Source organism: Antennarius striatus, chromosome 1, assembly GCF_040054535.1.
Source record: "Antennarius striatus isolate MH-2024 chromosome 1, ASM4005453v1, whole genome shotgun sequence".
NCBI lineage: Eukaryota > Metazoa > Chordata > Actinopteri > Lophiiformes > Antennariidae > Antennarius > Antennarius striatus.
Window position 1 is genome coordinate 4,754,322 of NC_090776.1, and position 27,515 is coordinate 4,781,836.

Genomic DNA, 27,515 nt, shown 5'->3' on the forward strand with positions numbered 1-27,515 from the left:
GAAATTCAAAATTAATGAGGAAAAAAATAATGAAGACGTCACAGAGCCTGGGAGTAACCTCTAACTCAGTAGTTAGTCAACAGCGTGTTATCAAAATGGTGTTTGCCTATGAGGTTTGATTTTATTTGTCTGTAAATGGAACCATTCTAATCAGAAATGGGTGGTGATAAAACACACAGACACACACACACGCACACACACACACACACACACACACACACACACACACACACACACACACACACACACACACACACAAACACACACACACACACACACACACACACACACACACACTCACACACACGCAGGTGAATGCAGTTAAAAACTGTGACGAAGGTAGAAACTCTCAGCCTGCATTTACAGGATAATCTTTATTTAAGAGATCTTTGTGTTTACACTGTTATTAAGCCAAATTAAGTAAACAAGCTTTCACACAGATGTGACTAATCGATGTACAGTGGATGAAGCTGACACAGATGTTATTCTTATTGTTTTATTTTGATACCGATAACTGATGCTCCTACAGTATGCAGTCACATGCTCTTTTGTGTTTCTGCTTTATGTCACCCTTGGATGTGACTTTGGACTGGAGGTGGCAGTTGTAATCTCACTTTGGCTGTAGCACTCCGTTTTGAGGCAACCACAGTCTTCAATACGGGTGTAGGTGTAGGTGATCTCAGTGTTGTTGGGACAGAAGAGTTGGACTTGCTGTTCAGATGTAGCCAACTCCTGGCAGCAAGAGCAGGTATGCTGCAATGATCTCATTTTTGTTGAGTAGCTGAGAGCAAAGAAAGGGAAGTTGTAAATACATGGAAAAGATGAGAGAGGGAGGAAAAAAGCAGAGAGTTTTTAGAAAACATTTTTCAAGATAAATTTAAGGTGACAGAGCTACAAAGCACATCAAAGTCACGTTCCTGGCCCATTTAATTAATCCACAGTACAAGTGTCCTTGAATGTGTATGTGTGTGGGACATTGTTAATTGTGTGAACATCTGCCACCTCTCTATGAATATGTGTGTGTGTGTGTGTGTGTGTGTGTGTGTGTGTGTGTGTGTGTGTGTGTGTGTGTGTGTGTGTGTGTGTGTGTGTGTGTGTGTGTGTGTGTGCGTGTGTGTGCGCGCGCGTGTATGAATATGTATGTGTGTGTGTGTGTGTGTGTGTGTGTGTGTGTGTGTGTGTGTGTGTGTGTGAGAGAGAGAGAGAGGAAGAGAATGATATCTCATACTTGCATGTGAAGAATCAAGAATCAAGTAATGACAGTCTTATCATTGTAGCACCATTACACACCATGGAAGACAACCGAGTTGAAGTGACTGTATGCTGCACACATGGGTAATAATAAGTGATGATAAAGACAAACACAAGAGGGTCTTACAAAGTGAAGGTGCCACATGCTCCATTACAGTGTGTGACATTGACTTTGTCTTTGGTGTGGCAGCCCTGGCTCTCCAGGTACACATTAGTGGAGGAGACACTGCATGGCTGATTCTTCAGAATACCTGAGTCAGGTTGACAAGAAAAACTGTTTATTTGGCCTGTCTTCTGTGGAAGCACAACATATTTTTTCACCTTTGCATTTTTTCAAGAGGTAAGTGAAACTGTAAATGCAATTTATATCATGTGTGAAAATGTATCAGCTCTTTATTCTCAGTTAACTGTTATGAATCACTACACATGACCAAACTACTGAATGTATGACAAGTCGTAGTGTACTAATGATATCTTAAAAATATGGTTTGTGTCAAAAAGATACTTTCATAATGCCTTTTAACAAATATTAAATAATGCTTCATAATGTATTAATATCTCGGGTATGATTGGTCATAAGGTCATAATAGTTCTGGTCTTTGTGGTTAGATGTTAGATGCTGTGTTGATCATAAGGCTCCACTGAACAGTGAGCCACATAGTAAATAATAATACAATACAAATATGACGGTCAAGGAAGAAATACATACAGACACGACAGCATCCATCTGGAGATAAAGTCTCGGTTCCCTGCAAGAAACATACAGTCACATTAGACAATAACAATGGTTTCTGAGTGTGTGTGTGTGTGTGTGTGTGTGTGTGTGTGTGTGTGTGTGTGTGTGTGTGTGTGTGTGTGTGTGTGTGTGTGTGTGTGTGTGTGTGTGTGCTTGTGCGACCTACCAATATGCATTCATTAGAGTTGAAGGGGGGACAGATGGTCTTTGCCTCGACAGGGATATACTGATCACCAATTTTCACACATTCAAACTTCACACAGGGATTCCCAGTAGGAGTCCAGATGGAGCCAGGCTAATTTTTAAAAGAAAAAGTCACAAAATATGAGAGATTTTGCATTTCCAAAAAACAGTCTTATTTGTGTCTATATATGACAGCTGTTGGCTGATAATCATTTCACTGGAGGACGAAAATCTGTGTACCGAATACAACTTGACAAAAATAATCTTTTCTGTCATTCCATTGCACTGAAAAGTGAAAAGCCTAGTATGCTTGAACCTAAAATACATCTTAAAACTTTTGCACTGTCCCTATTTGTTTTCAGGCCTGTGAATGCTGTGCAAAGGGCCATATTTTAATGTTTGTGGATTCATTCATTCATTTTTATTCTTTAAAAAATGAGCTCTAGGTATGAATGAAAAATGTTTTTATGTCCATGACACAACAGCATGACAATATCAAGATTATACGTATATATTTTTGAGACCAGATGAACCTAAATGATTTTTTATACCTTTCCATGGTATCCAGTTTTATATCAGGCCTCATCCACGGGTATTTTGCTAAAAAACTGATCACTATGCCTGAGACTGTTTCCATCTGGCATGGCTTCGGTATACAACAAAACACCACTAATAGTTGTTGTTTGCGCTGAATTATTGCATTTGGAAGAGCAACCTGGATTTTTTTTTATTTATTAAAGTGATATGATATAATGTAAAGTATTTTGTAAAAGAGAGATTACTAAGTACAGAAAACAGACTTGGAGGAGGTACTTCGATTGTTCATATTGTTTATTTATCTGATTATCCACATGATGTCTGAAAGAATAGGAGGATCTTGATCAGTTTTATGTAGGGGTAGATCTTTGGCCAGAGAAGAGAGAATTAAATTTTCACCCAAGAGGCGTCTTCAGCTCTAATGAACTGTTCTGACTGGTGGAGATACAAATATTTTAACACATCTGACACACTGACAGTTGTGTCAAAAGTACTATGGGTCATTAAAGTTGTTGATACATAATGTGAGTCGATAGTAATTATCAAATTTACATGACTTTGTGAACCTTTGGGCAGAGATGCTAAAACTATGAAAGTATATGGCTTTAGAGATAGTCGTTCCAATTTGACATGGGAGGCATTTTTCATTTCTTTGTAAACCATCTGTCTTCTATGTCCAAAATGTGCAGAGTGCTGTCAAATTGTCAAATTTGCTGTACCATGTATTTGTGGAGTGGTTGCTTAGTTTCTCTTGTATGCAGACATGTGCACTCCTCACTGCATTAGACATGATAAACAGGATTACTGAATCTTTTTTGGGTGTTTTGTCCATCAGACAAACCAGTTTTGACCTGATTGTGTTAAGGTCTGATGAGTCCCATCTTGTGCTCCAGTGGACGGCGAGAATGGAATACTGGTCATCTGTGTAAATCCCAATTTAATGTTGATGTTGTCTCCTGCACAGCTCAGTGTCTACTGCGCAGTCTAAAGATGGTTCTGCCTGACATCTATTGATGTTCTTGTTCATTGAAATGTTTTCTAAGATTCCAGGGTTGTGAATTTAACTTAGGTGTCATACACACATCTAAAGCACGATGCTGTTTTTCACTTCTGCCATGTAAAGATTAGCCACAATCGGGGACAGTGTGGAACCCAGACCACAGCTGTGTTTCTGTCTGTTGAAGGCATCATTGAGACTCAATTGTTAATGTCCTGACCTTCACAAGTGTTAATATGCTAGTGACCTCAGAAGAATTTAAATATCTTCCCACTAGAAGCCTCTTATATGGCAGGTGAAACATCTTCATCCTTGCTGCAGATTCATGGGATTACCGAGACCTACTGAATAAGAAGGAGCACCAGCATATTTGTTCCACATTGTGTGTTTCTTCAAAATCACTTCACATTTTTCTCTAGAGACACATATACTCACATATACCAACCTTTATTAAGTGTGTGGAGTTGCCAGACAGCACGATAACACAACTGTTTTGGACACATGTTCCGCAACACTGGTTAGATGAGATCTTGTATTCATAACCCTAAATCACAAACATGAGACAAAATTTGTGAAAACATACAGATCATAATGTAAAATCATCACAATATATAAAGGTGGCTATTTTATGTTATGTTTCCATTGCATTGTATGTATTCTTATGTTAACTATAGAAAGGAATGGCTGTCTGGTTTCTTTACTTAGCTTTACAGTTACTTATTTATGTAGCAGAAAAGATGGAAAACTAATGTTGTGACAAATGCCGAGAGCACAGAGTTTGTCATGCCTTACATGGTAGAGAGAAAATGTCGTACTGTATGTAGACACAATACACATAAATATCCCCCCTCCAAATATTAATATAATTTTGTTGAAGATGAGATGATCAGTTATCGTCTCATCTTCAGTCATTCACCCGGATCTGGGTCATGGGTTTACGCTGGAGTGTATCTCAGCTGACTACAGGCAGTAGCTGGGTACACCCTGCATAAGTCACCAGTTTATCCCAGAAACAAAAATATATATGTAGGGTGTGCTTTATTGATCCCAAACTGGGAAATTTAATATGTTAAGAAGAACCTACACTAATATAATGTTGAGTACAAATCAAATTCACATTATGAACTTTTGGCAAGTCAGGATTAGACAATGACCTATCCTATGACACACTTTCTGTGAGGATCTGCATCTGCCATGTTGTGTTTTGCCTTATTCATACATTCCTGACTATGTATTTTGTTTATTGGTTTTCAGATTATGTACTTTTCTGGTTTTCTGTTAATGCCACATTTACGATTCTTTGCACATGGTTTGTTTCCCCTGATTGTGTTGTTTGGTCTTTAGCCAATCCGTGTTTAGATGAAGATGCTGAGGTTCTCTTTGGGAGTGACCAGGATGGATAGGATCAGGAATGAGTACATCAGAGGGACAGCACATGTTAGAGGTTTTGGAGATAAAGTCAGAGAGGCCAGACTGAGATGGTTTGGACATGTCCAAAGTAGAGATAGTGAATATATTGGTAGAAGGATGCTGAGTTTTGAACTGCCAGGCAGGAGGCCTAGAGGAAGACCAAAGAGGAGGTTTATGGATGTAGCGAAAGAGGACATGAAGATAGTTGGTGTGAGAGAAGAGGATGTAGAAGACAACTGATTCGCTGTGGCGACCCCTGAAGGGAAAATCCAAAAGGAGAAGAAGAAAAAGTGTTTAGATCCTCCACATTGTTCACACCGAGTTACTTAGGTAATCATCAGTTCCACTTGAACCTGGTCTGTCTATTTAAGGCCCTTCACTTCAGTTCAGCACTGTTGCAGTGTAATTCAGTATTCGTTTGAGCAGAGGGTTTCATATGCCAATCATTACTGTATTCCTTGACTGCTTTTTGTACGACCACGAGTCAGCCTTCTGTTGTCTGTTCATGTTCTGGATTTTTACCCCTTGCCTGTTTGACCACGATTCCACGATTGGGTTAATAGTTTTTACATTCTTCTACCCTCTTGTGTAAACAATTGTTTTTCTCATTAGATGCGTTTGGCTTCAAGTAAAAACGTTAAAACATGGCATAAGCTTGTATCACTTTTTTAATGGTGTCGTCAATAAATTCTTTGTGTTTTGTCATTTGTTATTCCGTGCTGTAGTTTTACCAGAGGGCAGTGTGTGTCACATGGCAAAGGCAGACATTCTACTTGAAGCAGATGGCTGCTGTCATCTCTCTGGTTAGTACATGTGCACTTGTCACATGAATTCATTGGCACCAGGTCTCCAACCTGGATGGACAGAATGCGAAGGTCAGCATAGATACACATACTTGTCTTGACAAAACAGTACAAGCACCTACTAAGCAACGCAATCTATCCTCCTACAATATAATTCAGTGGTTTAGTGAAATAGACTGACTGACTGACTTTATTTATTTATTTATTTATTTATCTCAAACTGGGGAATTTAGAATTTCCTAAAATTTACATACAAATATGATGCAAAATTGAGCAAAATAAAAGTTAAAGTAAGTAAAATAAAATAGTCTATATATATATGTGTTGAAAGAAGACCTTCTCCTTTATTTAGGGTCTAAGTGAAAAGAGGTCAGTTTTGATTAAATTACACTGGTCATATTTCTCTGATGAACATTTTACAGGAGGTTTTGTTGTGTCCCTCTGATATAATAACACCATCATTCCCTGAGCTACTTTCAGTTTTCTGTTGTATTCTTGACACTTCCCATTAGTTTTATAGATATGGCCATAGTGAGATCTCACCTGATATTCATGGTTCTTGAAAACACAAACATTTTTAGGGACTGTAAAACAGACCAAAATATTAACAGATATAAATGTACTACAACAGTCACAGTGGCAGAAATAAAACTTGTCCAAAGAATTGCATCAGCATGCACTGACATGGGCACACTCACCACAGGAATGTTTGACACAGCAGACTCCTAAAGTACTGTTCAGACTGTAACCAATAGAACACGATGGCACCAAACCAGAGCACTGTTTCCTATCACAATCTGTTCACAGACACATGGAAGAATGTAGGAGCCTCTAGATCAATAATCAGCTTCTTATGAAATACTCAGGACACACAACAGGGTGTAAGAGAATACTGTGGCCAAATCTTATTATTATCAACCTTTTTGGCATGCACAAACACATTTATGTGTAACTTAAGACTAACACCAAACTGATGAGGTGTTGGGGAACGATTGTGTGGTTCAGTCATTTGCAACACCTCCATCAAAGATGTACATTCACAATGCATGGTCATGGTTATCAGAATAGAAAATGATAAAGGAATCCTTAAACATTACTCCTTAATACAAGTGCCTAAAATTGATGGGTTACATTTTAATGTCATATATTGATGAAATGCTTCTAAACACAGATTGTACTGACTGAGGATCAATTTGGTGCACACTTACCACACTTCTCATGGGCACAGCAGTCAACAGTTTCAGTGACCTTGACCTGACCTTCTTGGTCACAGGTGAGAGGTGGTTTTGATGGACAGGACACATGACGACAGGAGACCTGTAGTGTGTCCTCCTCACATGTGCACACGTTGCAGCCTTCTGTCCATGTTGAATTGGCCTGAGGATACAATGTTTGTTGATGAATAGCAGGAGACTTGGCATTATCATGGCCTTATTAGTGAATGCAGAAATAAGCAGTGGAGCTAAAATATTTACCTTTGTCCATTTTCCATTTGATAAGCGACAAATTTCTATTTAGAAAAGATAGAAAACACAAGTCACTTCCACATAAAATTGATTACTTTGAATTGCATGTATCAGGAACTACATGAGGTAGATGAATGAGGACATAATGTGATAAATGATAAATGTGATTAGATTCTTCTCTCTTATTTGATAAATTGATGAAACAATGATGCATTTAGTAATCAAAACTTTGGTTTCCTTTTCTGTAACCTAGTACAATTTGGATAAAAAAATGCCAGTCTCTGGATCCTATTTTGGCCAATTAACAGTATTGATTCCCAAGTTAAAAGGTATTCATCACATTGACCAGAATTTCATTTCTGAAGGGCCTTTTAATTACAGAAGTTAATGTGTTTTACTTTGTTTACTGTTTCATAGTAATACTACTAAAACAGAAGTCACTGATACCATGGTGCAGAATGTGTTTGGTTTATAACTAATTCTAAAGTACATACCATTCGGGGATATTTCATTACTTACCTGCATCGGTTTTTATTTCTTACAAGTAGCATATACTGTATGTATTGATCAATAGTGACGAAAGTGTCCTCTACAGTCTTTTTTTTAATGTGGGTTGAATACACTAATCCATCTATTCTTTTAGAATAATGACCTTTAATTATATTAATTTTATATTAATGAGGTTCTCTCTTGGAGTGACCAGGATGGAAAGGATCAGGAATGAGTCCATCAGAAGGACAGCACATGTTACAGGTTTTGGAGATAAAGTCAGAGAGGCCAGACTGAGATGGTTTGGACATGTCCAGAGGAGAGATAGTGAATATATTGGTAGAAGGATGCTGAGTTTTGAACTGCCAGACAGGAGGCCTAGAGGAAGACCAAAGAGGAGGTTTATGGATGTAGTGAAAGAGGAAATGAAAGTAGTTGGTGTGTGAGAAGAGGATGCAGAAGATGGGGTTAGATGGAGGCTACTGATTCGCTGTGGCGACCCCTGAAGGGAAAAGCCGAAAGGAAAGAAGAAGTTATATTTAGTTACATTTAGCCTATATCTAATTTTTTTATCTGGTAGTTTACATAAATCTGCAATCTTTCAACTCCACATCTACATCTCACAACTCACCTACATTGTTTCTAAGGATATTTTAGCTTCATTAAGAATACCTTAGAAGTAATGAAGTTGATTTGAGTGAACACTGACACATTCTATACTGTTTACATGGCTGGATTATTGCAGCTCCTTGTTATCACCTTACTCCAATACTTCCCTTAGGACTCTGCATTTAACCCAGAATTCTGTGGCATATGCACTGGCGATAACCAGGACAAGAGATCATATTCCTCCTTTTTTCAGTTTACCCCACGCTGGTTCCCTCTGAAATCTGCAATATAATTAAAATATCTTCTAACTTAAAAACCACTTCATAGTCAGGCACCATTCTATCTTAAGGAGCTCATAGTATTGTATACCCCCCTCCCCCCACAACACTGTGCTTCCACAGCATAGTAATATTTATGGGTCCTATATTCTCCAAAAGTAGAATGGAAGACCACAGGTTTCAGATATCAAGTCCATCTCTTGTGGAACCACATCCCAGTATGGGTTCTGGAAGCATATTTACAAACACACACACACACACACACACACACACACACACACACACACACACACACACACACACACACACACACACACACACACACACACACACACACGCACACGGTTTCTTGTAGGGTGATGGTAGAGCAGCAGGCAGCTCCTTTGTGTACTCAAAGAGGAAGTTGTTGGACGGATGGTGCCTTCCCAAGCAAGCCCAGTTAATTTTTATTTTACTCTTTATGATGTACCTCTCCATCATACAGTAGAGGCAGAGAGCTGTTGACCTCGACTGGGGATATTGTCGGGTGGTGGAAAGAATACCACAGCTTGCTTGCTCTGGAGGCCATTGTTGGCTTTCTATCTGTGAAGCGCTTTGAAATGTCTTCAGATGTGATTAAGCGCTATAAAAATAAAAGTTGATTGAAGTTAATTGAATACTTCAAGAATCTCCTCTATCCCACTACCGTGTCTTACACAGAGGAAGCAGAGGCTGAGGTCTCAGAAGTTGTCTCATTCATCCCCCAAGCTGAAGTCACCGAGGTGGTTGCCAAACTCCTTGGTGGCAAAGCAACGGGGGTGGATGGGATTCTCCCTGAATACCTCAAGCCTCTGGATGTGCAGGGACTTTCATGGTTGACACATCTCTGTAACATCGCATGGGAGTCGGGGACAGTACTTTTGGATTGGGAGACCGAGGCGGTGGTCCCTCTTTTCAAAAAAGGGGGACCGAAAGGTTTGTTCTAACTATAGGGGGATCACACTCCTCAGCCTCCCAGGGAAAGTCTATTCCAGGGTACTGGAGACGAGGATTAGGCCTGTAGTCGAACCGCGGATTCAGGAGGAACAATGCGGTTTTTGTCCCGGTTGCAGAACACTGGACCAGCTCTACACTCTCCGTCAAATGCTCAAGTGTTCATGGGCGTTTGCCTAACCAGTCCACGTGTATTCTGTGGATCTGGAGAAGGCATCGTTCGATCGTGTCCCTTGTAATATCTTGTGGGCAGTGCTTCGGGAGTATGGGGTTCTGGGCCCTTCGCTGAGGGCTGTCTGGTCCCTGTATGAACAAAGCCAGAGCTTGATTCATAATTTTTATGGACAGAATTTCTAGGCGCAGCCAGGATCTGGAGGCAGTCCGGTTTGGGGACCAAAGGATTTCATCTCTGCTTTTTAAGGATGATGTTGTCCTGTTGACCTCATCAAACCTGGACCTTCAACATGCACTGGGACGGTTTGCAGCTGATTGGGGTGCGAGTGGGATGAGGATCAGCACCTCTAAATCTGAGGCCATGGTTCTCAACCAGGAAAGGGTGGTGTGCCCTCTTCAGGTCAGTGGAGAGTCTTTGTCCCATGTAGAGGAGCATAAGTACCTTGGGGTCTTGTTAATGAGTGAGTGAAGGGTGGAACGTGAGATTGACAGACGGATCAGAGTTTAGTAGGACTACATTGAAACAGACCTATGCAGCAACCGCGGTGATGCAGTCGCTGTATAGGTCTGTTGTGGTGAAGAAGGAGCTGAGTCGCAAGACGAAGCTCTCCATTTACCAGTCAATATACGTTCCTACTCTCACCTTTGGTCACGAGTTTTGGTTCATGACAGAAACTACAAGATCCTGGATACAAGCGACTGAAATGAGTTTCCTCCTTGGAGTGGCTGGGTGCACCCATAGAGACAGGGTGAGGAGCTCAGTCACCAGGGAGGAGCTTGCAGCAGAACCGCTGCTCCTCCGCCTCGAGCGGAGTCAGCTGAGGTAACTCGGACATTTGTTCTGGATGCCTCCTGGACGCCTCCCTTGGGAGGAGTTCCGGGTATGTCCTACCGAGAGGAGACCTCGAGGAAGACCTAGGACACGCTGGAGGGACTATGCCTCTCGGCTGGCCTGGGAACACCTCGAGATCCCCCCGGAGGAGCTGGAGGAGGTGTCTGGGGTGAGGGAAGTATGGACATCCCTCCTGAGACCCACCCACAACCCGGCCCCGATAAGCGGTTGAAGATGGATGGATGGATGGATGATGTACCTGAAGCTAGATGTCTGAGAACCCACACAGATAAGCAAAGCTACTGTCTAACATTTGATTAATTGTATGGATGGACCAGTATTGTTAAAATTTTAATTGTTGAACTAAAGGTGAATTTATGGAATCAAAGTTAAAGTTGGTCCTAACTTGTGATTTTGAGGACTGAACAGAAATTGTGATTACGTTAATGCTGGCAGGATATTCGTATTTGTAACAAATGCTGATACACAGTAGTTACCCAAGCTTACCACAGGTGGGCACACATTCATGTGAGTTGGACGAGAGGAGGATAGTGCCATTTGGACAAAAACAACCCTCACGCTTCACATGTGTCATGGCGCTGAAGTCATTGATGGCATAGATGAATTTTTCATTGTACCTGCAGAAACAACAGTATACTGTGTTAATTCAGTGGATTCAAAACATTAATGAATGAAAAAAATGACAGCTTGTGATACACAGTAATGTTTACCAGGAATCACAGGTAAACTCCACGGGATGACCACATGCCTGATACACTTTGGGTCTTGGACATTTATATTCTATCAAGAAATGAAGAGAAGATGAAAATTAGTGTTTTTAGCTGTGCGTTATGAGTTGGCACAGCTGAACATTGAACGCATAGGTTAAATTTGCATACCACAAAGTCCTACAGAGGCACTCCGCCAGTCGACACACACTCCAGCCTCAGCACAAGCGTCAGCATAGGTCTGAATGCTTGTGCAGCCAATGGGTTTAGTGTGAACACGGCAAACATCATCTTCACATGCCATGACAAAGGGTTTGTAGTTGATGAGTGCATGGCATGCTTCAAACACACTGGGAAAAATTGGATTTTTAGTCAGTATGAGCAATGGACACAAGCTGACTGCAACATTTCATATGAACATACTAAGAAAAGTGAATAAAGTGATCATATGATCATATGTTGTTTCCTAATTGAAAAGTAACATAAGTAGAGTTGGAATTTCTAAGTGCAATCCATCCATCCATCCATCCATCCATCCATCCATCCATCCATCCATCCATCCGTCCATCGTCTTGGAGATTTTCTGATCGTTAACAGCCATTTAACCACCTTGCGGGTCACAGATGTTGCTGGAGGCTATCCCAGGTGGCTATAGGCGAGAGATGGGGTACATCCTGGATGCATTGCCAGTGCATTGTGGGGAATTTTCATAGACACAGTGCCATGCAAAAGTATCCATATCCCCTGAACTTTTCCACATTTTGTCTCCTTAAAAACAGTCTTGTATTTTATTGGGATTTTATGCGACTGACCAAAACAAATTAGCTCATAATGTGAAGTGGACTGACCAGAACAACTTCTTTTACATTTGCTGTGTCTCCTGTATGCTTTGTGGCAAGCTGCGAGCAAGTCTTCCATTTGCTTTCTTTCAACAATGACTTCCATCTTGCCTGTCATGGTTGTGTTTGTTGCTCTGGTCATGTTTCTTTGCTCTGGTCTCTCTCTCCCTCTCTGCAGTGCTGGAGTGTGGCAGGAGGTGGATTTGGGTTCGTCGGCAGTCTGGTCTCGACACCTGAGTTTTATCAGGCTGATTATCTGGGGCCTCTTTAGCCACCTTTCCCTTGTTATTCAGCACCGGAAGATTTTTTATGTCATGCACTCTGTGTTGTGCCACGTTGCTGACCTTGTCTCCTGCCACAAGTTTCCCACTGCGAGTTTTTTTTTTTTTCCGGAAATTCTCTTGTTTTTGGTCTTCAAGAGTTTCTCCCTGAGTAAGGTGATTTTCCGTTGTTACTTTTTTAGCTTCAATCATTTCTTAAGAAAGTGATTATCTGTTGCTGCCTTGTTAGTTGAGCGTCTCCTTCGAGTGATTTTCTGTTATTAATTTGTGCTTAATAAACTGTTTTCTCTTGTACTCTGCATCCGGGGTCCTGGCATTGCTTTTGCCTCACAGCACATAACATTGCCAGTCTTACATTAGAGTCAGCTTTATGGAGGGCACAACTAATAACATGACACAACGCCTAAATATTCAAGGGGTATAAAAACTATAAAAGAAAAAAGGGGTATAAAAGACTATATATTTTACACGCTATTTAATTGAAATACTCCGACGATCCCCGTGGAGAATTTTTTTCACTCTTTCACTACATCTTTTTCACACACATACACACACATACACACAACCACACATACATACATACATACAAAGAGACACAAGCACAAGGCCTGTAAGCATGCAAACTGGAGAGAGAAATATTAGACTGAAGGGCAGCCCTTTGAGCAGCTTGTGGAGTTGCTCAATGGCAATTCGGCAGTGCTCAGGAGGTGAAGTGACCCTTTCCAGCTAACAATTCACACCTCATACTTTTTGGTCCACGTTGGTCATGAACCAGCCACCTGCCGCTCCTCAAGCCAAGACAGGTCTAGTAGACTGAGCTACTGCCGTAACTCTATCATTTATCGATTTTTCACACAGTACCTGCTTTTGATGATGTCACAAATGGTTGTATCACAGGAAGGAGGTATTGGTGAGGATGTTGGCTGAGGTGGACGTTCACAATTTTTACTTTTAGTGTGCCACTCATGTGCCATATTAGGACATGAAGGGTCAATTTTGCCACTGGGTAACATACAATCATCTGTCTGGTTGTTATCACATGTGCCTAGAGTTACAGGAAAAATGAGTAAGCTGAGATACAATGTGTGTCAGTAAATTGTTGACATTTTTCTGCCTAATAATTGGTGGATTACTGAACTGAATACAGAATCCAGAAAAAAGCAGATTTAACAGTTTTTTTCTGTTTTGCAAGACGCATAAAATATAAAATGATTGCCATGCCATTTGACAATTGATCTCTCAATCACTTCTAATACAAAACTCACCGCACTGTCCCTCAGTGTTGTTGCCAAAGTCACTAAAGGGCAAGTAGATACTGAATATGAGCCCAGAGAAAGTGACCTTTGCATGGATTTTAGGAATTATGAGCACAGTATCAATACCAGTAGTGATTATTCGGATGTGACCATTCTGGTATGCAGGACCTACAGGCTTGTCATTAATAGAAATCTAAAACAAAAACAATTGTAATATTAATGTGAGGATTAGCTCTTTACATTTATTTTTGAAAGTTTAATTCTTCTAAGAATAGTTCATTATATCAGTAAAATGTAAATGTAATGCTCGAACATTTAGTTGCATTGACAAAGAAGGTAAGAAGAGACAAGAGTTTCAAAAATGAATATAAAAATCATTACCATACCTGATTAGTGAAATTATCTGCCTGTGTGATAAAGATCCTGTAGGTTTGGTAGAAAACTGTGATGGACTGTGGACAGGATGAGCCATCAAATGTATCACAATCGTAATTTTCAATCATAACACTGAAGTTGTACTTTGGCAAAATTTCTTTGACCAGCCAGTATGAACAGTTGCCTTGAAAACTATAATAGGTTCCATCGAAGGTAACATAGTGGGGGTCTCCCCAACCATAGCAGATACCTCAATACAAGACAGAAAATGTGACATTTTGAATAATACAGTCCATACTGTGGACAGCTTAAATAATTAAAGTTCAAGTTAAATGATGACACAAAACAAAACATGTTTATATTTAACTGGAAGATTTTGCAACCAAGTATTATTTTAGTTGGTCAAACATACATTGGCATTCATAGTGAGGGCAGCATCTGTCATCATCCCACACTTCAACAGCAGGGAAGTTATTGTGACACAGTACAGGCTTCAGAGTTGGGCATTTTGTGTGATTATAGATCACATTGCCATTATCACATGCTCCAATGACACAGTTACTTTCTTTCCAGCTTTCTCCATCCTGAAGTCAGATTAGAGTAAAATAAAAAATAAAAAATACAGTACAGCACAGTAACATTTGGGGCAGTAAAGCTTGATAATGCAGTATGATAAACCATATGTGGAAAAGAAAAGTACCTTTCTTGGAGGTCTCATATGATCACAGTCTTTTCCAGATTCAGAACACTGATGATGCTTGAGCACGACTTGACAGCTTTCATTGCAGTACCCAATGTAACAGTAACCATCAAGGTCTGTCACATTGTAGACAATGGAGTCTGAAAAAGGGGCACACACTGAACACAGCCGAACACACCCGACACAGCACAAAGCCATGGCTGCCGTGGTTAAACAGTCAGGATACTTTCATGTGATTTTGCTTTGTTTTTATTTTTTGTCGGTTTCTACACTAACAATGGGCCACATACTGTTATTAATAGTATTTAAATTGGAATGATTATTATGAACTTTCTGTTTTGTATGTTTTGTAATGTTCATTTTTGGCCTTAAGTAGTCTGTACATGTATGATAAATCTTCTTCTTCTTTTCCTTTTGGCTTTTCCCTTCAGGGGTCGCCACAGCGAATCAATTGCCTCCATCTAGCCCTGTCCTTTGCATCCTCTTATCTCACACCAACTACCTTCATGTCTTCCCTCATTACATCCATAAACCTCCTCTTTGGTCTTCCTCTAGGCCTCCTGCCTGGCAGTTCCAAAGTCAGCATCCTTCTACCAATATATTCACTATCTCTCCTCAGGACATGTCCAAACCATCTCAGTCTGGCCTCTCTGACTTTATCTCCAAAACCTCTAACATGTGCTGTCCCTCTGATGTACTCATTCCTGATCCTATCCTTCCTGGTCACTCCCAAGAGAACCTCAGCATCTTCATCTCTGCTACCTCCAGCTCTGTCTCCTGTCTTTTCTTCAGTGACACTGTCTCTAGACCAAACAACATTGCTGGTCTCACCACAGTTTTGTACACCTTTCGTTTAATTTTAGCTGAAACTCTTCTATCACACATCACACCTGACACTTTTCTCCACCCGTTCCATCCTGCCTGTAAACGCTTCTTCACCTCTTTTCCACACTCTCCATTGCTCTGGACTGTTGACCCTAAGTACTTAAACTCCTCCACCTTCTTGATCTCTTCTCCCTGTAACCTCACTCTTCCACTTGGGTCCCTCTCATTTTTCATAAAACCACTGCAGATGATTTATTATTAGACTACCGCTGTCCTGGCGTTAACGATTATCAAGCAAATGAAGTCTGGTCCGTCAAAAAATTGTCTTAGATGAAACCAGTCCCTGGCCCAAAAAAAGGTTGGGGACCGCTGGTTACGAGGATTTTCCTTCAGCACGAGGTTGAATATGAACAAGTTTTACTGGTATTGTGCTTGTACTTGTCAAAAATGCTTTATCTGTACTGGATACTCCTCCGAAACGAGTACCCGGCTCAACCCTGTACTGAAAACAATTACTTGAAGCTTGTTAAACACAAGATTAAGAATCATGGGTTTAGTTGTGCCTTCTCCAGGATAACATTCTATCATTAGTCATCTGAAAAGGGACTGACAACTTTGCAAAAATCGAGTGATGTAGACTGATTTCCACGATGTACGAATGATAGTACATTTTTACAATACATTATTACTGTGTAAGGAAAAATCAGATTAAAAAAATTTCATCTTCTTATAGCCATAAAATTTATTCATTCATTCAGTCATTGATTGATTGATCGATTGATTCATTCATTCACAACTTACCAGGGGGGAAGCTTGAACCATTATGAAAGCAAAGGCAAGTCTGATGCTGAGTGGATGGTTCAGTAGTTCCCTCTGTAAAAACAGTAAATTCAGCTGCTGTTGTATGAGTCGTAGGTATTCTTGTTGTTGTCACTAAAGTCGAAGCTGATTTTGTAGTTGTTGTTGTATAAGAAGTTGAAGGTGCCATTGTTCTTGTGGTAGAAAGAGCTGAAGAGAGCTTTGTTACTGTTGAAGGGATTGTTGTTGTAGGAGATGAAGCTGCTGAAGTTGTTGATTGTGTTGAATTAGGTTTTGATGTTGTTGTATTAGAAAGTGTTGTTGTGACTGTTGTAGTAAAAGGTGTTGTTGGACAGCCACAGCATTTGAATTTAATTTCATAATCAAAACACTCTTGTAATAGTCCTTGTTGTTTGTTGTAACAAAACAGTCCAACATGTTTGTTACAAGTGACAGCCTGTCCCATCTGTGACATGGAAACATTTGGATATAGAACCGCTCTACATTGGACCTCTTCTGGAGAAGAGCAGATGTGATAACCAGCAGAAATAATCTTCTGAATGGATTCATCATCTCCACCATTAGAGCCTGGTGTCGGTTTTCCAAGATTTATCCATTGTGACCAACCACATGTCATTTCATGTGCACCAGGGCAAAGGTCATGTGTAGGTGCAAATGTGGATGTCTGAGTTGTGACTGTTGTTTCGGTTGTGGTTGTAGCAGATAGAGGTGTGGTTGTAACAGTTGTAAAAGTAGTTGTTGTTCGACATTGAATGATCTTGCAGCACTTCACTTTTATTTCATAATCTAAGCAAATAGATGGAAATTGTAGGCTGTTTTTGCACATGAATCCTTGCTTATTACATGTTACTTGTTGTCCCAGTTGATTGAAGGGAACTCCTGGATATTGGAGAGCCTGACATTCCACTGCCACTGGATTCTCACAGATGTCATATCCTTTCTGAATAATATGTTTGATAGTTTCATTATCCCCCCCTTTCGGACCAGGTTTGGGGGATTCTGATGAAATCCACTTTGACCAGTAGCATAGTGTTTCTTCACAAGGCGTACTTGTAACATGTACTGTTTCTGTAGGTGTTATTGTGGACATTTTTTTTATTGTGGTTAAATTCATAGCTCTTGCAGAAGTTGTAGGCATTGTTGTATCGGTTGAAGATGTTGCAGTTGGGACTGTATTAGAGACAGCTATTGAACGTGTTGTTGCAGAAGATGTTGAAGCTGTTGTAGTCGTGGAAAACATTGATTGAGTAACTGCTGTAGTAAAATCAATGGAAGTGTGAAACGCTGCACTTGTCATTGCTGTAGAAAGAGTTGAAGGCATTGTTGTAGTTGACAGTGTTGAAGAAGATGGGATTGAAGATACTGCTGTAGTAGAAAGTGTTGTTTCAGTAGTGGAAAAGGTTGATGGAGTAATTTCTTTTGTAAAATATGTTGTAGATGTTGTAGAAGGAGTTGAGGGCGTTGTTGTTGGAGTAGGAATAGTTGTAGAAAGAGTAGAAGGCCTTGTCGTAGTTGTTGTGGTAAGAGGTGTTGTAGGTGGTGTTAGACATCCACAGCATTTGAATTTAATCTCATAATCTAAACACTCTTGTAGCGGTCCCTGCTCTTTGTTGTAACAAATGAGGCCAACTTCTTTATTGCAAATCACAGCCTGGCCCACCTGTGACAAGGAAACATTTGGGTGTAGAACAGCTCTACACTGGACCTCTTCTGGAGATGAACAGATACGATGACCAGCCGAGTTGATCTTCTGGATAGACTCATCGTCACCTCCCTCTTGGCCTGGTGTTGGCTTTCCGAGATTTATCCACTGTGACCAAACACATGTCATTTCATGTCCACCAGGGCAAGGTTCATATGTAGGGTTCTCCGTTGTAATAGTTGTTTCAGTTGTGGTAGATGGTGTAGTTGTTGAAGTAATTGGGACTGCTGATGTACTGAGAATGGAAGATGTTGTAAAAGGAGTTGAGGCTGTTGGGGTTGAAGTAGATATTGGCATTGCTGTAGAAAGAGTTGAAGGCATTGTTGTAGTTGATAGTGTTGAAGAAGATGGGATTGAAGATACTGTTGTAGTAGAAAAGGTTGTTTCAGTAGTGGAAAAGGTTGATGGAGTAATTTCTTTTGTAAAATATGTTGTTGTAGATGTTGTAGAAGGAGTTGAGGGCGTTGTCGTTGGAGTAGGAATTGTTGTAGAAAGAGTAGAAGGCTTTGTCGTAGTTGTTGTTGTTGTGGTAAGAGGTGTTGTAGGTGGTGTTAGACATCCACAGCATTTGAATTTAATCTCATAATCAAAACATTCTTGTAGCAGTCCTTGTTGTTTGTTGTAACAAATGAGGCCAACTTCTTTATTGCAAATCACAGCCTGGCCCACCTGTGACATGGAAGCATTTGGGTGTAGAACAGCTCTACATTGAACTTCTTCTGGAACGGAACAAATATGATGACCAGCAGAGAGGACCTTCTGAATGGATTCATCATCTCCTCCATCAGGGCCCGGTGTTGGCTTTCCGAGATTGATCCATTGAGACCAGCCACAAGTTACAACTTGTCCACCAGAACAAGGTATACTTGTAGGCGTCTGAGTTGTAACTGTTATTTCAGATGAAGTTGAAGGTGCGGTGGTTGTTGTAGTTGTAAATGTTGTTTGAGAAGGAGATGAGGGCAATGTAGTAGTTGTTATTGTTGTAGTAAGAGGTGTTGTAGTTGGTGTTGGACATCCACAGCATTTGAATTTAATCTCATAATCAAAACACTCTTGTAGCGGTCCCTGCTCCTTGTTGTAACAAATGAGGCCAACTTCTTTCTTGCAAATCACAGCCTGGCCCACCTGTGACAAGGAAACATTTGGGTGTAGAACAGCTCTACACTGGACCTCTTCTGGAGATGAACAGATATGATGACCAGCCGAGTTGATCTTCTGGATAGACTCATCGTCACCTCCCTCTTGGCCTGGTGTTGGCTTTCCGAGATTTATCCACTGTGACCAAACACATGTCATTTCATGTCCACCAGGGCAAGGTTCATATGTAGGGTTCTCCGTTGTAATAGTTGTTTCAGTTGTGGTAGATGGTGTAGTTGTTGAAGTAATTGGGACTGCTGATGTACTGAGAATGGAAGATGTTGTAAAAGGAGTTGAGGCTGTTGGGGTTGAAGTAGATATTGGCATTGCTGTAGTTGATAGTGTTGAAGAAGATGGGATTGAAGATACTGCTGTAGTAGAAAATGTTGTTTCAGTAGTGGAAAGGGTTGATGGAGTAATTTCTTTTGTAAAATATGTTGTTGTAGATGTTGTAGAAGGAGTTGAGGGCGTTGTCGTTGGAGTAGGAATTGTTGTAGAAAGAGTAGAAGGCTTTGTCGTAGTTGTTGTTGTTGTTGTGGTAAGAGGTGTTGTAGGTGGTGTTAGACATCCACAGCATTTGAATTTAATCTCATAATCAAAACATTCTTGTAGCAGTCCTTGTTGTTTGTTGTAACAAATGAGGCCAACTTCTTTATTGCAAATCACAGCCTGGCCCACCTGTGACATGGAAGCATTTGGGTGTAGAACAGCTCTACATTGAACTTCTTCTGGAACGGAACAAATATGATGACCAGCAGAGAGGACCTTCTGAATGGATTCATCATCTCCTCCATCAGGGCCCGGTGTTGGCTTTCCGAGATTGATCCATTGAGACCAGCCACAAGTTACAACTTGTCCACCAGAACAAGGTATACTTGTAGGCGTCTGAGTTGTAACTGTTATTTCAGATGAAGTTGAAGGTGCGGTGGTTGTTGTAGTTGTAAATGTTGTTTGAGAAGGAGATGAGGGCAATGTAGTAGTTGTTATTGTTGTAGTAAGAGGTGTTGTAGTTGGTGTTGGACATCCACAGCATTTGAATTTAATCTCATAATCAAAACACTCTTGTAGCGGTCCCTGCTCCTTGTTGTAACAAATGAGGCCAACTTCTTTCTTGCAAATCACAGCCTGGCCCACCTGTGACAAGGAAACATTTGGGTGTAGAACAGCTCTACACTGGACCTCTTCTGGAGATGAACAGATATGATGACCAGCCGAGTTGATCTTCTGGATAGACTCATCGTCACCTCCCTCTTGGCCTGGTGTTGGCTTTCCGAGATTTATCCACTGTGACCAAACACATGTCATTTCATGTCCACCAGGGCAAGGTTCATATGTAGGGTTCTCCGTTGTAATAGTTGTTTCAGTTGTGGTAGATGGTGTAGTTGTTGAAGTAATTGGGACTGCTGATGTACTGAGAATGGAAGATGTTGTAAAAGGAGTTGAGGCTGTTGGGGTTGAAGTAGATATTGGCATTGCTGTAGTTGATAGTGTTGAAGAAGATGGGATTGAAGATACTGCTGTAGTAGAAAATGTTGTTTCAGTAGTGGAAAGGGTTGATGGAGTAATTTCTTTTGTAAAATATGTTGTTGTAGATGTTGTAGAAGGAGTTGAGGGCGTTGTCGTTGGAGTAGGAATTGTTGTAGAAAGAGTAGAAGGCTTTGTCGTAGTTGTTGTTGTTGTTGTGGTAAGAGGTGTTGTAGGTGGTGTTAGACATCCACAGCATTTGAATTTAATCTCATAATCAAAACATTCTTGTAGCAGTCCTTGTTGTTTGTTGTAACAAATGAGGCCAACTTCTTTATTGCAAATCACAGCCTGGCCCACCTGTGACATGGAAGCATTTGGGTGTAGAACAGCTCTACATTGAACTTCTTCTGGAACGGAACAAATATGATGACCAGCAGAGAGGACCTTCTGAATGGATTCATCATCTCCTCCATCAGGGCCCGGTGTTGGCTTTCCGAGATTGATCCATTGAGACCAGCCACAAGTTACAACTTGTCCACCAGAACAAGGTATACTTGTAGGCGTCTGAGTTGTAACTGTTATTTCAGATGAAGTTGAAGGTGCGGTGGTTGTTGTAGTTGTAAATGTTGTTTGAGAAGGAGATGAGGGCAATGTAGTAGTTGTTATTGTTGTAGTAAGAGGTGTTGTAGTTGGTGTTGGACATCCACAGCATTTGAATTTAATCTCATAATCAAAACACTCTTGTAGCGGTCCCTGCTCCTTGTTGTAACAAATGAGGCCAACTTCTTTCTTGCAAATCACAGCCTGGCCCACCTGTGACAAGGAAACATTTGGGTGTAGAACAGCTCTACACTGGACCTCTTCTGGAGATGAACAGATATGATGACCAGCCGAGTTGATCTTCTGGATAGACTCATCGTCACCTCCCTCTTGGCCTGGTGTTGGCTTTCCGAGATTTATCCACTGTGACCAAACACATGTCATTTCATGTCCACCAGGGCAAGGTTCATATGTAGGGTTCTCCGTTGTAATAGTTGTTTCAGTTGTGGTAGATGGTGTAGTTGTTGAAGTAATTGGGACTGCTGATGTACTGAGAGTGGAAGATGTTGTAGAAGGAGCTGAGGCTGTTGGGGTTGAAGTAGATATTGGCATTGCTGTAGAAAGAGTTGAAGGCATTGTTGTAGTTGATAGTGTTGAAGAAGATGGGATTGAAGATACTGTTGTAGTAGAAAAGGTTGTTTCAGTAGTGGAAAAGGTTGATGGAGTAATTTCTTTTGTAAAATATGTTGTTGTAGATGTTGTAGAAGGAGTTGAGGGCGTTGTTGTTGGAGTAGGAATAGTTGTAGAAAGAGTAGAAGGCCTTGTCGTAGTTGTTGTGGTAAGAGGTGTTGTAGGTGGTGTTGGACATCCACAGCATTTGAATTTAATCTCATAATCTAAACATTCTTGTAGCGGTCCCTGCTCTTTGTTGTAACAAATGAGGCCAACTTCTTTATTGCAAATCACAGCCTGGCCCACCTGTGACAAGGAAACATTTGGGTGTAGAACAGCTCTACAATGGACCTCTTCTGGAGATGAACAGATACGATGACCAGCCGAGTTGATCTTCTGGATAGACTCATCATCACCTCCCTCTTGGCCTGGTGTTGGTTGTCCGAGATTTATCCACTGTGACCAAACACATGTCATTTCATGTCCACCAGGGCAAGGTTCATATGTAGGGTTCTCCGTTGTAATAGTTGTTTCAGTAGTGGTAGATGGTATAGCTGTTGAAGTAATTGGGGCTGTTGTAGTGAGAATGGAAGATGTTGTAGAAGGAGTTGCTGTAATATAAATTGTTGTAGTAGTTGAAAAGGTTGATGGTGTAATTACTTTAGTAAAAGAAGTTGTTGATGTTTTAATTGATTCTTCAGTTGAAATGGTACTGACTGTTGTAGGACTTGAAAGTTTTGATGCAGTTGAAGGAATTGGAATTTTTGTCGGAGTTGAGGGTGTTGCTGTAGTTGAAGGCATCAAAGATATTGTTGTTGTCATGGGTTTTGTTGTAATAGGTGTTGGACACCTACAGCATTTGAATTTAATCTCATAATCAAAACACTTTTGTTTCAGATGTTGCTTTTTGTTGTAACAAATGAGACCAACGTATTTATCGCAAGTGACATCTTGTCCCACTTGTGATATGGAAACATTTGGGTAGAGAGCTGCTCGACATTGGACGTCCACTGGAACTGAGCATATATTGTAACCGGCAGAAATGATCTTTTGAATGGATTCATCATCTCCACCACCAGGACCTGTTGTAGGTTCTCCAATATTGATCCATTGTGACCAACCGCATGTCACTTCATGTCCGCCAGGGCAAGGTGCTGTAGGTGTCATAGGGGTTGTTCTTTCAGCTGTCGTAGAAAGTATGGTAGTTTTCTTTATTGGTCGATGATGTGTAGTTTTTTGGTTTTTGGTCGAAGGTGTCGATGCTGCCATGGTTGTAATAGTGTTGGTTGTAGATTTTAGTGTTGTGATGCATTGCCCAGTCTTGCAACACTTCACTCTTATCTCATAATCTAAACATATAGGTGGATACTGTAGGCTGTTAAGACACAGTAGTCCATGGCTATTACATGTCACATTTTGTCTCACTTGATTGAGGGGAAGTCCTGGATAATGACGAGCCTGACACTTTACTGCCACTGGAATCTCACAGATGTCGTATCCTTTCTCGATGATATGTTTAATAGTTTCATTGTCCCCACCATCAAGACCAAATTTAGGGGCATCTGAATTTATCCACTTTGACCAGTAGCATGTTGTTTCATGACACGGTGTGCCAGTGACATGTTCTGTTGTTGTGAATATTACTGAAGCCTTTGTCGTTGAGCTTACAGGCAATGGAGGTGATGTAGGCATTGTTGGGCATTCACTGTAGTCACAACACAGAACTCTAATTTGGTAGTTAAAACACAAATGCAGTGGTCCAGACTGGTCTTTGTTTCTGCATATCAGCCCCTTAGCCAGACTACATTGAACAACTTGTCCCAATTCGGTGATATTGGGGAATTTCTCAGCTCTGCATTGGATATGACTTGGTTTGTCACATATGTTGTGCCCAGCCTCTCTAATCTTCTCGTAAGTTTCATTGTCCCCTCCTGGACTTCCCAGTGTGGGGAAGCTTGTATCATACCACTGCGACCATTTACAAGGATTACATGTGACCTGATCTGTGGACACACATAATATAAATGTTATTAAATAGTTTGATATCAAAATATAATTTTTAATAGGAATTCATGCTCCAAATTCAATATTTTTCGGTACCTGTTGTGGTTGAGGTAAATACAAAGGTGGTTGGAGATTGGCTAGGTGTCGTAGTTCCTGTAGGTATATGGGTTATTGGTGAAGTAACTGAGCATTGGTATGACTTCTTTTCAATAGTACCATTCTTCCGGCACACTGCTGTAATGCAGTTGCCATGTCCATCAGTTGTGTTATAAATGGTGTCACCAGGTAAATATTCATTTCCAGCATATGTACAGTTACAGGCTGTAAATAAGCAGATGTACAATAAATGTTAAAATAAATCTACGTTTTTGTATTGTAACATTGCTCTTCGTATATAATTCTGTACCTTGAGTATCATGATGGCATTGGATGGTCATTGAACTGCATAAGCTGTAAGAGAGAGTGCAATCATTGAGTTTTGATTTGTTTTTAAGTAAGGTTAAACTCATACCAAACATATATACTGTAGAATTGATTAACATATATAAGACCCACCATGTTTGACAGTTCTCAGTTGTTGGCACCTTGTCACCACTATTATAGTGTCTCCCCTCTTTATCGTAGCAGCCACATTGCTCTTTATCAACACAAGTCATTGTATCCTGATTGAAGAATGGTTGTGACAGCGGACACTTTGGATAGCAACCTGATTTAAAAAAAGTTATTGGTTTGTAAGAAATTGGTACCTGTTGGCATTGTTAAAATCATTGGTACCACCTTCTTTGATGCCAGTTCTTTTGTATTTGTATACTTGTATCTAAGTATGGTATTACACATGTATTAGTGACTATCAACTTTTAAATAGAACAATAAAAACTCAGCTTATACAATACAATATTTTTTCCATATATTCAGCCAAGTTGTGTAAGTTCTTTTACGTAATTACATGAGATCAGTTCACATTATTAGAAACTTTGGCACCTTCTAGAGGAGGTATCTGTGCAGAGCAGTCTCCTAAGGGGTTCCTGCAAGTTTTTGTACAAGGAGATCCACATGGCATGTAGTGCCATTCACATTCACCAGGTGGATTGTAGTAATCACAGAAGAGAGCTGGAACAGATAATTAGATTTATTTAGTAAGGAATACTGTGGATATGTGGATTATTCATACCGTGTATGATAAAATATTAGCAGAGCAAGCAGGATTGGTGTGGTTAATGTATTATATGATAATGTGTTGAGAGTATTGTAGAATCCCACACACATGCATGGCCTTGGGTTTTTGACCATTGATTTCTCTGTGTTTGATATTTGAATATTTGCTTGGTTTTAAGTAAAAAAGTGTACATTGCATGTTCTGCCCATCTCTGCATGGGTTCCTTCCAGGGTCTCTGGCTTCCTCCAATCTCCAAAAACATTCACTGCAGGTGAAATGGCTGGTCTTAAATTCCCTATAGGTGTGAGTGTGTGTGTTTGTGTTTTTTTCTCTCAATATGCAATGCCGTTGTGCACTGGCATTGCACCAGGAGTGTACCCTGCCTCACGTCCCCTGTCCCCTGGGATAGGCTCCAACAACCCCGAGACCCACAACAGCAGAGGAAGCGGGTATTGAAAATGAATGAATGAATGAATGAATATACTTGATCTTCCTTATCGCAACTCTTTTCTACTATTTCAGTTAATTTATTTCATTCTAACTGAAAGGTTTGACAGTAGCTTTCTTGAAAGTAAAATGCTTTGTTAATGATGTAATGAAGTAATTTACAAGAAGTTCTCAACTTACAAATATTCAATTTATGAACGTTTGGAAATACAAAAAATACACGATGCAATTTAGTTTGTGTGTGGTTGTTTTTCTTTCATGTGGTTCTGCTATGCACTGGTAACATGTCCTAATTTTACCCCACTTCTCGCCTGTAGTCTGCCAGGTTAGGCTCAAGCCCACCCATGAAACACAAAGTGGGAAAAGTAGCTTTAGATGAGAGGATTAGCGGTCGTCTCGTTGATTAAAGAAAATGAATGGATGGATGAATAGACGGACAGATGGATGTATGGATGTGTTGATAATGAATGGATGGATGGATAGTCCATAATTTACAAATACGTACATTCCTTCAAAAATGTGTCTTTTTTAAACAAAGCATTTAAGATTTGAAGTTTGAAAAGATTCAGGTTGGTTACTCACGGCAGATCTTGGGAGTTCTCCATCGTATGCAAATACCAGCTTGATTACAGGATTCAGCATAAGCAGCCACAGCAGTACAGAAACACTCACAGTCTCCTCCAGTGTCACAAGCACAGGAGTCAAATGCACATGCATCATAGTATGGAGTAGGATCCACCTGCAAACATTCATTTGATGAAATACCAATAAGTCTGATGGTTTCTGCAGACCAGTTCTACAGAACAAAAGTATGTGTTGAGGACAAAATTAAGAATTGAGAAGAAGAAAGTATACAAAATAAAGTATACTATACTATATAAAAATGTTATGTAATATATATTTTTATTAAATTAATATTATTATTATTATTATATAGAAACAATTCAGCTAGCTACAACAATAAAATGCAGCACAAATACTTAGTACATGTAATTTTAAAAATTTCTTTTTACATCTTCATACGTAAGTTTGGCAGTCCTTGACGGCAGCATTTTTTCTGTGATGGATTATTTCTTCATTGGACAATTGCAGTCTAAGCACGTAAAATACAGTATTTGAATAGTACCTGATATTCCCAAAATGATTATTCCGATCAACAATAATGGAATATGTACTGGTGCAATTGAAATAATATGTATAGATAGATGGAGGGACAGAGTGACGGAAGAAGAGGCGGACAGACAGACATATAGAGAGGCAGGCAGACGGAAATACAGACAGACACTTTACTAATCCCGAAGGAAATCACATACTATCTTTTAAATTCATACATTTCACAAGACAGCACATCAATGAGAAAACAATATAGATAATCATAGATACACAAAGAGAAAACTACTACACTACGGAACAGAAGCTGTTCTTTTTGAGAAAATGGCGGTCATCCAGCAAAAGGCATACCTTATCCTAAATTAGTGTTGGAAAGATTGGCAAAGGAATTTGAACAGAATTAGGACCTGCAGCTTGCAGTGGGAAAAGAGAAGACCTACTGCAATAACAACTTTAAAAAAATCTTACAGTGGAGTGGCAAGCAGAGAAGACACCACTCTGTATGATGCTGCACTGTTTCTGTGCCCATGATCGTCTGTATGGATTAGCTGTGCATGGACTGGTGATACTGTGAGCATCTGGGCAGCTTGGCAAGTCCTTCCAGCTGTTCCCAAACACTAGTGGGTTTACCACCACAGCATGGCACCTTGTGGTGAAGTCATTATTTGTATTGTCATCATAGTTGCCACACAGCCCACACACACGACCCTGAAAAGGTAG

General features: G+C 40.3%; 1 protein-coding gene across 1 annotated transcript in view; it reads right to left on the reverse strand.

Annotated features, from left to right (window-relative positions):
- Positions 1 to 361: 361 nt before the first annotated feature.
- LOC137595948 (mucin-5AC-like) overlaps positions 362 to 27,515 on the reverse strand; it is a 45,107-nt gene continuing 17,953 nt past the window's right edge. Inside the window, exons 24-51 of the mRNA XM_068316330.1 lie at positions 27,264 to 27,503; positions 26,268 to 26,424; positions 25,064 to 25,192; positions 24,638 to 24,788; positions 24,489 to 24,532; positions 24,179 to 24,403; positions 23,884 to 24,081; positions 23,504 to 23,640; positions 22,796 to 22,928; positions 16,543 to 22,650; positions 14,917 to 15,056; positions 14,629 to 14,800; positions 14,228 to 14,466; positions 13,851 to 14,034; positions 13,447 to 13,630; positions 11,637 to 11,815; positions 11,469 to 11,538; positions 11,245 to 11,375; positions 7,393 to 7,427; positions 7,126 to 7,294; positions 6,616 to 6,714; positions 6,461 to 6,501; positions 5,846 to 5,968; positions 4,150 to 4,248; positions 2,154 to 2,282; positions 1,961 to 2,000; positions 1,379 to 1,502; positions 362 to 781 (exon numbers count right to left, since the gene is read on the reverse strand). Coding sequence (XP_068172431.1) covers positions 562 to 781; positions 1,379 to 1,502; positions 1,961 to 2,000; positions 2,154 to 2,282; positions 4,150 to 4,248; positions 5,846 to 5,968; positions 6,461 to 6,501; positions 6,616 to 6,714; positions 7,126 to 7,294; positions 7,393 to 7,427; positions 11,245 to 11,375; positions 11,469 to 11,538; positions 11,637 to 11,815; positions 13,447 to 13,630; positions 13,851 to 14,034; positions 14,228 to 14,466; positions 14,629 to 14,800; positions 14,917 to 15,056; positions 16,543 to 22,650; positions 22,796 to 22,928; positions 23,504 to 23,640; positions 23,884 to 24,081; positions 24,179 to 24,403; positions 24,489 to 24,532; positions 24,638 to 24,788; positions 25,064 to 25,192; positions 26,268 to 26,424; positions 27,264 to 27,503 — 9,900 coding nt within the window. The 3' untranslated portion in view covers positions 362 to 561. The remainder of the gene's footprint in view (positions 782 to 1,378; positions 1,503 to 1,960; positions 2,001 to 2,153; positions 2,283 to 4,149; positions 4,249 to 5,845; positions 5,969 to 6,460; positions 6,502 to 6,615; positions 6,715 to 7,125; positions 7,295 to 7,392; positions 7,428 to 11,244; positions 11,376 to 11,468; positions 11,539 to 11,636; positions 11,816 to 13,446; positions 13,631 to 13,850; positions 14,035 to 14,227; positions 14,467 to 14,628; positions 14,801 to 14,916; positions 15,057 to 16,542; positions 22,651 to 22,795; positions 22,929 to 23,503; positions 23,641 to 23,883; positions 24,082 to 24,178; positions 24,404 to 24,488; positions 24,533 to 24,637; positions 24,789 to 25,063; positions 25,193 to 26,267; positions 26,425 to 27,263; positions 27,504 to 27,515) is intronic.